This window comes from Athene cunicularia (assembly GCF_003259725.1).
Source record: "Athene cunicularia isolate RWA chromosome 8 unlocalized genomic scaffold, athCun1 chr8_part1, whole genome shotgun sequence".
NCBI lineage: Eukaryota > Metazoa > Chordata > Aves > Strigiformes > Strigidae > Athene > Athene cunicularia.
In genome coordinates, this window is record NW_020799109.1 from 1917363 (window position 1) to 1928309 (window position 10947).

General features: G+C 47.0%; 1 protein-coding gene across 1 annotated transcript in view; it reads right to left on the reverse strand.

Annotated features, from left to right (window-relative positions):
• The window catches only part of PDE4B (phosphodiesterase 4B), a 182838-nt gene that overhangs the window by 35986 nt on the left and 135905 nt on the right, over window positions 1–10947 (reverse strand). Inside the window, exon 7 of the mRNA XM_026853854.1 lies at window positions 10336–10632. Within this exon, the coding sequence (XP_026709655.1) occupies window positions 10336–10632 (297 nt within the window). The remainder of the gene's footprint in view (window positions 1–10335; window positions 10633–10947) is intronic.

A 10947-nucleotide genomic window follows, 5' to 3' on the forward strand; every position in this document is an offset into this window, starting at 1 on the left:
GGGGGGGGGGGGGCTCATCTGAGCTATCTTTAGTCATCTAAAAGCTAATCACCTAAGCTCCCCGCGCAGTCAGTGGAAAGAGCCTGGGACCTCCAAGGGGTGATCCTGGTCTATTCTCAGCACGGCTGCTGCGCTGGGCTGATCACCCTCCGGAGGCGCCTGTCCTCCTTCTCTGTTAGCCCCAGCAGGCACCTCTCTACCACAGTCACAGAAACTGCCTGGAATCCCAGAATCATCTCGCTCAGAAAAGACCTTGAAGCTCCTCCAGTCCACCCATGAACCTCACACTGACCGCTCCCAACTCCACCAGATCCTTAAGCACCAAAAGGGAAGGGATCTCCGGAGCCATCTGCTCCAGCCTCACGCCCCAGCCAACCACCACCATCAGCCCGATGCTCGAGCAGCTGTAGGGCGCTGTTGGACACCCCGCACCCCCCCTGCCATCAGCCACTCACTGGGCACTCAGCCTTCATCCCACCCTTAGAGCCTGGGGGGTCAGCAACATCCAGCCCCGTCAACAGTCGGTCTGCGCAGCCGATGCCACCTCAGCTTCCACGTGGGAACGCTGTGGGAATCGGGGCCAAAGCGCTCGCTGCAGCAGGTACACCCACCGCCGGCCCTCACGGCCCCACAGCCAGGCCAGCCCCCAGCCCCTGCAGAAGGAGGTGGGGGCTTTCAAGCACAATTTATCCTTGGCATATCTGTGTCTACCACTCCTGATTTACTTTTTTGCCCTTCAGGTGTTTGGAAACAGACTCCAGTGGACACCCTCGGTGACCTCTCCGGTGACCGAGATGTCTGACTAGTCCACAGTTTCCCCAATCCCCTTCGCCCTGCTCAAAGATGGATTTTTTTCCTGTTGTCCCAGACCTTCCCAAGCACCACGGTTCTTCATGAATGACACACATTCACCTTACAGTCACATCAGCCAGTTTTTCCAGCCTGAATTCTGTCCAACGCCACCAACTTGAACACATCCACCTCCTCAAGGCTGCCCCTAACCCACTGCTCCCTCCTCGCCCTCCACCCCTCTCCTTCCCCAGCAGGCTGGGGGGGTGCCAGGGCCTGGGTGAAGACTCTGCGAAGACTGAGACAAAAAAGACACCGAGTACTTCGGCCTTTCATGTACAAGTTGTTACTAGGCTGCTTCCCTCCTAGATTAACATTTTTCCTGAACTTTCTTCCCCTGCTCCATACCCACATTGGAGTCCCCTCACTGGTCACAGCTCCACCAGCCTTGGGTCTGCCCAACGTCACCCCACATGCCCAAGCAGTGCTTTTCCATCCCTCCCCTGTAACCAATCCTTTTTGCTCTTCGCCTGCTCTCTTTTTGCACTTTGCCTCGCTAAGAAGCTCCTTGTTTCACCAAGTTGGCCTCTGCTGAAATTCCCGATCTTCCTGCACAACAGGATGGTTTGCTCCCGAGCTCACAGTAAATTTTCTTCAAAAACCAGCCACTACATAAGATTGGTCTGTAATTTTTAGGTGGCTGAAGTTAGGCGAAATTAATCTTGTGACAATGACGGAGTCTTGAGACCAAGCAGTAAATGGAAGCCCTCAGCAGCAAACAGAAAAGTTTATCCAGAGCCCTGGTGCCAGGCAGCCTGTCCCTTAGCCTTGCTTTGATCCGATTCCTGCAACCCAGCCCAAGGCGAGCAGCAGGAGATCAGTCACAAGGCCCCAGCCACCGTTTTGAGGCAAAAATGAAACATGTCAAGGAAACTCATACCAAGAGGTCAGCCTGGAGCAAGAGCCAAGCCCTGATGAAGCCAGTTAAGGCAGAACTGGACAAACCTGCAACAGTCCTGATTATACCCACCAGTAGTGGTGTGCAGGCTGGTTGGGGTGGATCACCAGCCAGGTCATGAGAATCAGGTCACCGAGGACCCGCACCGGCTGGCAACTCACTGACCAGGCCACCGACTGTTAGCAGTAACCAGGCAATTGCTGCCCAATTAGCCTAGAGCAGGGTGATTGCGGTTTATTATCGTGGGAGCTGGAGAAGTCGCTCAATTCTGCCCGGCTTTGTGGCAATAACTGTGGGTGCCCGCAAGCAGCACTTAAAAACGGGCTGAAAAAGAATGAAGAGAACGGGGAGAGTACGCTACTCAAGCATTGCCTTGCCAAGAACCGGACTTACCAAACGTTGCTCGGAGAGAAGGACCAGAGAGAGCTTCAAGTGGGTGTTGGAGCAGAGCGCAGAAGGTGTTTCATCATGAATCTTCATTCCCGCAGAAGAAATAATACTAACAGCTCTCTCCAACTGAGGTGGAGCAATGGAAACCACTTGGAAAGAACGAGCTGATAAAAAGTTAGGGTCCCGACCGAAACTAAAAAAGTGCTCTTACATTTATTTTGTGTGTTTACAGGTGCCAGATACGCATGCACTCTAAAACTCAAGCTGTGTAAACCTCAACTTTAAAAATAGTACCGTATAAAGATTAAAAATCACAATTCCCAAAGCAAAGTTAACGCTGCACCTTTTACATGGCAAGGTGCAAAAATGAGGCGTCAGCGTTAAAAACAATTTAAGGTGGCTAACAGAGGCCCATGAAACTTCCCACGGAGGTAATTTCTGATCTGAAGATAAGCCTAAAGGTTTAATCTGAAATGCCAACAAGCGGGGAAAACTGGAGAAGTTCTGAAGAAGGGATTAGAGGGGAAACGGTGGGTGAGATGGAGGGTTTCAGCGCACGGCAGACCCCGTTTCTGCTGTGCCCTTCCCTGCCGCAGCAGCCGCTCGGAGCGAACAATACAGCGTCGCTGCCACAAATCAGAAGGGTAAGTGACAGTGCTTTTATGGTGCCAAATGGAAGTAACAAAATGCAGGAAGCATCTTGTCAGATGTCACTTAGCAGCGATATCATGGGGGAATCTGGGAGCGGGATTTGCCTGCATAGTAGGAATTCCTCAGTCCACGGAGAGGGAGAAGCAGAAATGGCAAGAGGGGCAGAATCTAATCTTGGCCCGTCGAATGAACGGGAAAGATTGCTCAGTTCCAACTTTATCTCGGGGAGCAAACACAGAGTTTGGCACGTTATCGTTTTACTGACCAGGCTTGATTCCTCTTTGCCCTATAGGATTCCTGCCTTAATCACAAGACAGGAGGAAAAATCTGACGCAAGAGAGTACCTCTGCTACACAGGGTCTAGGAAAACAGGTGCAAAAGACTGACGGTGCGCTCGGAGGAGAAACCTGCAAGGAGAACGCTGAAAATGATTTTTCAGGTGACGTTTCATAAGGAAATAAACACATGCTGCAAACAGCTTTTGGAAGACAGATCACAATTAACCCAGGCTATGATGACTTTTTAAATTAAGTGCATCCCCATCACCACACCTTTACTCCACACGGCCCAGAGAGCTGTAGGTTGGGGACGAGAGGACCATGGCTGCAGCAGGAAGCCTCTAGCCCAGGCCTAGAGCTGAGCCTGGGGGATGGAAATCCCAATCCCAACTCCCTGTAAATCACGGGGAGCCCAGACTGTGCTCCTCTTTCGTTAGATAAACAAGGAAAGGCCGGATCACAGTAAGATGAACGTTTTATTGCGTGAGTAGAAATGTTTTCTTCTTGAGCACGTGGCATGCATGTGAATGCAGGAGTGTGAGAAAGACACTGAAAAATCAGGATATGATTATGAAATTACCTAGCTACCCACTGAGGGCTTACCTGTGCCGTGCAGCGTATTATCTCATTTGATACATGTGGGCTGGCTCGGCGAGGGCTGGGAAGCTTAACACGTGCAGGGAAACCAACTTGGATCCTGGAAGCAACATCGTTGTGCTAACAAGGCACTCCACCTAAACTAATTAGCCCTGCCTTTCAACAGGCTTAATTAGGTGGGGCACCATCCTGTGCTGTTGTGGCGAGACGGCTTCCGGTGCCGGGCTGGCTCACCCACAGCCAGCCTCAGGACTCCCGCGCTTCGCTGGCCAGTGGCCCCCACCGCCGACGCCGTGGTGGGTGCTGGAGCTGGGGGTCTCGCCCGTGTTGCCCGGGGTTGGGTCTCCAGGCTCAGCCCCTCCCCGGAGCCACGCGAATCTGTAACACGGGGTGCCCGCGGTCCTGCTGCCGCGTGGGAAACTCCTCCTGGAGAAGCCATGAGCTAGCTTTCACAACAGGCCGAAGACAAAGGAGGAACTATCTAGACAGACCACAGCAACGATTTTAATTCAAGAAAGGAAAAAAAAACCAAAACAAACCAACCCCAAAATACAAAAAGATGCGAGGGACTAACCATACTTTGCTTCATCATAAGGAGTTTTGCAAACCACAAACAAGAAGGTCCGTAGTTGGATCCACCACAGCATTCAGGTGTTACTTCCATACCCATCTTTACCATTAAATCAGGTTTTGAACTGTGTTAACCCAGAGATAATAAAATTTACAGTCTAAATATTCTCTCTAGAGTGAAAGTCCTTTGTGGTGACACAAATACCGGCCTCGGAAATGGAAGAGGAACCTTGGGAATGAATCCTGGAAGTACAAAGCACTGTCCCAACCTACCTGAAAAGCTCCACTTGGCCACTGGTGTTAGATATAAAGACAAAGTTTATTAATAATCCTCTTCATGAGGAAAATTATTCAGAAATTTTAAATGAGGGTCAGAATAAGGCTACCCACGTCACCATAGCAATGAAGAACAGGCTATTGGCAAAATGTTAGACCTGTTTAAATCAGTTTCCTTTGCTCCTGGAAAGGTTACAATTTAACACAAAATTGTCCTTCATTTCCTCTCAATTTAATTTCCTTAAGGTCTTCAATATGAAAGTTAAGAATGTTGCTCCTGGAAGCATCCCAACCACAACCCAGCGGAATTCTTTAAGTCACGTATCAACCGCTGTGTCCGTCTGCCCCGCTCTCAGCCCTGGACATACATCACCCGTTACGTTTTGAGCCACCGTGCCAGCCACTTGAATGATATTAATTATAAAATATAATTAAATGGGTTTTTTTTTTCATGGCTAAATGTAATTTCTTGAAAGCATTATCCTTTAGGATGGAAGCTTAACAAACTGATTTAGTTTGGAATTTTAATCTGTTTTCCTACAACAGATATTTTACGTACCCAAAGGGTAATAATGACAATCTTGCTGATTCACCTTATTTGAACTTTCTGCCCTTATTTAGCCTCTCAAACGAATACGACTGTCATCCTACAGCTGAAACCCAGAGATACTGCTACTCCGCACTGAGTGGAGCCACTCGAGTACGCAGCACGTTGCAAAAAATGACCCGTTTTGACATATTTGGTTTTCAAGCGATACTCTGAGTAAGCCCTATCAACTGATCTGTAATTGTGCCAAAACGACACTGTGGGAAGTCAGAGCATTGCTCACTGCAGATCGTGGGTCGGTCAGAGAGCAGAACCAGCAGAAATAGCTTGAACAATCTGAAAGCACATGCAATTAAAAAAGTTGTTTCTTAATCCACGATCCTCCGGCTTGTGAAAATGCAACACGTTTTTGCACGTTAAGCCAGCGTCCCTCTGGGCTCTCTGGTGGCACCCCGAGACCTATGGGTTCACTTTTTTGCACGTCCTCACGCTGCAACTCTGAACATTCGGAGTGAGCCTCGAGTCACAAAACTCAAACTCTTCAGTAGTAGCTGACAAGAGAGCTGAAACATTCACCGTGCTAATCATCTGTATTAATCTACCCCAGTGAACCATTTCAGCTGTTCGTAGCTGTGACTCAGTGTGCTTTATGTTTACTAAACTGCACGTACAGCCTTTTAGAATAATCTGTTTAAAATCACAGAGTAAGTCCCACGGGTAAAAGGGCGGGGAGGAAGAGGGAGATGTCAGTATCCTACAAACTACGGCATCATTTGTTTTGACAGCTTTTAATATTCCATATTAATCCTTTCACGTGCTGATCTCCACTGTGCCTCTGTGTCACCTTCTAGCTGAGGCCATCACACCCCGCTCGCCAGCTTTTTAAAAGACGTATTTGGGACACGGCTCAGAACTTGACCACGTTTTCCCCAAATTGCCGGGGACACAGCATCAGATTCATTACACGGGTATCCATAATCAGAAATAGATGGTGTGGAACACCAGATAATAATTTATCCGTGGTTTTTTTTCTTACATCTGGATCATTTTAGCCAGAAGGTAATTAAGCCTGGAGCTCTGTATGACTGTTCTCCTCAAATCCGGGCTCTCAGTCCTGACCCGAGGAGGGGATAAACTCGAGACCAGCAGTGACAGGCAGACCTGGAAGCATAAGCACTTGTCAAATCCCTACAACCAGCACTAGGTTAAGAACAGTCTTTCACTCTCAAAATACATTTAATTAAGGCCCTCAAAATACCTTTATTTAAGCACCTCAAACCGAGTCCAAAGAAATCAAAATGACAACTATACTGAAGGCACTCTCCTAACAGTCTCGCTTAAAATATCAGATTGAATGGAAGTGGAAATGTTCCCCACCGAAGGTCAAACGTGGCTTGGTCTACTATAGATTATGCCAGTGGTTGCTTATTATGCTTTTAAGTTTTATGCAATGCGGCACCTTTCAGAATTTCTTGAATCTAGCGGCATAATAGAGGCACTTCATGTTAGGCTTGGCCAAGGTCTCTGCACTGTCACTCACGCTACTCCTCTGAAGTACTTAATTCTGTGAAAGAAGTTCAGTGAAATTCATGCAATTTCTGTGAAACATCGGATTTTAAGCCACACATGGCTTTCCATTTAAGGCAGTTTGCAATAAGAGACATTCTAGCAGCTTGCTAGATTGACCACATTTGGATGTGTTACAAAGGCAGGCTCAGAATGAGCAGCTGCTGCTGAAAAATGTGGTGTGAGCAGCATCTCTTCTTGTGTTTCTTTTTTTTTTTTTTTTGTTCCTGATCTATAAAGTGTGAGTAACAGATTTTTGGCTTTTACCTGGAGAGTGCATTCCACTGTAAGTGGATGGAAATATTTAAAAGTTTCACGCAATACAGTTGAAACCCAGGAAGCTGCAAACGGTTCGTGACAGCAGTAACAGGAATTTTGGGAAATACCCTGCCCAAAGAACTTGAGTTCAGATGAAGGCCCAGCAGACGTATTTGACTAGGATCTGGATGTAGACCACGTCCCATAAAGCCTTACTGCTAAACCAGAAATTACTCCAGTTAGACTGGAAATCTGTATCTGGATTTCTCTTCTTCAAGAAGTATCTTTGGGAAGAAAGGGAGGAAAACATTTCACAACTGCCAAACGCTCGCAAGATCTATTATTGACAAACCCAGCGCTTGTGTTTGCTAACTTGAGAATGTTTACTTTGAATTTTTTGCTCGCAGGATTGGCCCCACGCTGCGCCCAAGCCACGGGCTGACGGTCCCCGCAGAGCAGGAGGCGACACGTGTCCTCTCGGGCCGTCCCCAGCGCTCCCGTCGGGAACGGCAGCGCCACCAGTTCAGGTCACTTCTGATAAAACTCAGAGAGGGAAGGCGGCCGGGAGGGAGGGAAGGGGAACAGGAGGACAGGCTGGCTTTTCCACTTCTCCAAACACTATGCTGTTTTTTTTTTTCAGAGAATCGTGCCCTGCTTTTGTCAACCTAATATACGGTATTGAAAGAAAAACACCCTGCCTGTAAAATGTGACATTTTAGAATCATTTTGGTATTAAGTGCTAAGCTTGTAAAACCTCCCCAAACACATGCTTGCAGCATGAAAGGCCTAAACTGGATTCAACCCATTTTAAATGGAAACATTGGGGTGTCTGGAATATGCTCTAAGGGCATTGGCAAGCTGGAGCCAAAGCCTTGCTCTGAACGCCTGGAACCTGGAGCCTTTGAGGTCCAACGTAAAGATGTCTGTTTAAGAAATTTTTGAAGAGTGTGAATGTGTGTGCATTTCATATGCACAGATGTTTCATTTCCTCTTGGAAAGGTATATTTATGACAGCAGGATATTTATACTAGAATATCTACATTAAAAAGCATGGCTCTTTTAAAAGTAAATCTAACTACTGAAGTATTTAGTACCAAAGAATGGCCACCGATCATGGCTCCTAGGAAACAACAAAACCCAGGTCTAACCTTGGGCCAGATCCTACTCTGCTGGTTGATGAGAGGCTGTTTGTCACTGCCCTTTGACAGGCACCGTACCGAACACAAAATCAAAAGACCTGTCAAATCAACAACCTGCTAGATTTTGGAGGGGTTGGGTTGGTTTGTTTTTTTTTTTTGTACATTCTGAATTCCTAAAATGATTAAGTGCCTGAACGCACAACAAAGTCAATCAATGATACCTTCAGACGTGAAAGTATATTCCACAGGGACGGACGTATTTAGATGTTTTTTTGAAGTCTACTGTTTAAAAAATTTCAATCTTTATAATATTTTGATAATTTTATCTTTATAATATAATTGTCTTTATAATATAATCTTTATACATATTTTTCCAGTGAACTGAATTAATGTAAGGACCTGGCATGTTTTATTACTAACTCTAAATAATTAACAGTTGTTTCCTTTCTGTCAAAAAAGTATTGCGATTATACAATACTTAAGGCTGTCGTTTACAGACACTTCTTACAGAGAAAACAATATTACAATAAAATGTTTAATTAACTATTAGCGTAACATTCTCTACCAGTTGCACAATGACATTATGCTTACATTAATAAGCATACCACGCTTAACTATAGAAATCTTTTTTAGTCAATCGGGAGATGAAAAGATACCGGTAATAAAACCAGAGCATTTCTGGGTGATTTGAACACTGAGAACAGTCAATACGCTCATTGTTCAGTACCACCATTTGGGAAAGGGTGAGTCTAAACCGTATCCCAGAATGGATGCAATTCCATAACTGAATAGAGGGGAAAGTGCATTAGTAAGCGTTTACTCCCTCTTTTAATTCTACCTGGATGATACATTGATTTTAAAAGCTCTTAAAAGTTTTAAACTTTATAACTGTCAAGGTAACTGTCGTGGGTAAAATATCTACCCCTACAGAGGACAACTGGCATATTCAAATTCTGTCCATCCAGGCCAGTGCTTTGTCCTCTGCCTGTGCCCCCACAAACCAGAACCAAACACAGCTCCCACCAAGACTAATAATTCGCAACGGTCAGCGGGAATTCCTGCCCAACTACGGACCGAAGGGTTTGGCCTCTGACAATCAAGACACGAAGTTCGTAATACTTTTGAAAAAACACAACAAGAAAGCCACTTACACTCGGGACTCAGATCCTGCAGGAGGGCAAAGTTTTGAACATTGGGACAGGCTGTCGGCTCCGGGGATCGTGCGGTGAGTTACCCTGGGAAGGTCTCCGCAGGGATCCTCGGACGCAGCCTCTCACACTCCCATGGCCAGCTGCGTCCGGGCCACAACCCCGCGGCACTGAGCTCAGCCTCGGGGGAGGAAGGAGAAACTTATATATAGCTGCTGTGGGGACGAGCTGATGGGTGCTTTCGGGAGTCCGTTACAGCTCCCACTGGCTGGAAAATGCTGATGACATGGAAGTTGAAGGGGATCAAATCAGTGGGACAATGAAGAACCCTATTCATCACTAAGGCATGCACAAACTCTGCCCCACGACCTAAAAACAAAAAAAACACAACACCTCGGCCTGCCAGAAGTTTGGTTTGGGTGCTTTTGTTTGTTTTGGTTTGTTTTTTTAACTCAGATCAAGCACACATTTCTCAAACTCATATGGAACTGATTCAGTACGCTGAAGACTGCGATGTCAAAATCTCACCCACAGCAACCAATATCATTCGATGCAGAAAACAAAAGAAACACAGATTTTATCAACTCTGATATTAGCAATGGCAAAGTCTCATTGTCTTCGCAGAGGCCTTAAGCAATCCAACCCGATTGGGAGCGGAGTAAAGCAATACAGGGCTTTCAGGGCTTGACCTGTGCTTAAAGAGCAGAGTGAACATGGGGACACGACGAGAGAACGCCACCAGGAAGATCTTTTCATTGCCACCTTGGGTTGGCAGTTGCCTGGATCATTCAGAAAGAAACCATCCACCACAGAGAAGCCCTCTTAAACGACCTATGTCTGTTTTGATGGTTTTATCCTACGTAGCAGAGCGCGGTGTCATCAGTGAAATGACAACCTCAACAACAAAAAAAACCCCAAACCAACAGTGGTTTGGCTCCTCGACTGTTCCTCAAAAACGCATTGCTGCTGCTGATTACAACATACCTGCTTATCTTGTCAAAGGAAAGGTACTCCCTCCACCTGGGTGAGGATGGCATCTATATACATATCCTTAGATTTTCAGCCTGTGGTCCCTTTGGAGCCTCCGTCCAGCGGCCAGAGCCATTGGTGACACCGGGCAAGGAAACCTGCACAACCCAGAGCTGCCTTCAGCAGCAAAGGGCAGGACGGCAGATCCAGGAGGGAGGTATCTCCCCGGCCACGCTCGCGAAGAGCCGTCTCGGCTGGCCCCAGAGAGCCCAGCCCGTCTCAGAACTACAGGAGGAGGGCGTGAGCGCGGGCGGGGGGTCCCGGTGGCACCGCAGCCGCTCGCCCCACGGCCGGCAGCTGGGCCCCGGGGAGTGACAGGCTCCTGATGGCAGCAGCACGTGTAGCATCTTCATGTGACATCCACAGGTGGGGCGGAGGGGAAAACAGTTTTTATCCGTTGCTATGGAGTCATGATTAGCTTGTATGTCTTCAGAGCCTGCCGAGGAGAAATGAAGGCTATTTTCTTATATAGATGTCATGAAATCAATCCTTGCAGAATTTCTGGAGTCAAAGGCTAAACAGGTTTGCCTGAATACCTTCTGTTACTTGATACACAAATAAATCTAGCGGGGAGACCTAAAATGAGAGCCATTTTTCAGCTGAAGCCCATCACAAAAAAATTACTCTTTAGTCTCATTTGGAGTTGTTTATGTGCACAGTAACATAACAAAAGGGTGTTAAAAAAACAGGCAGCAATTATCTTCACAGAAAAGGAGTCTTAGAAAATTAAGCAACCTCCCCCCCCCCCCCC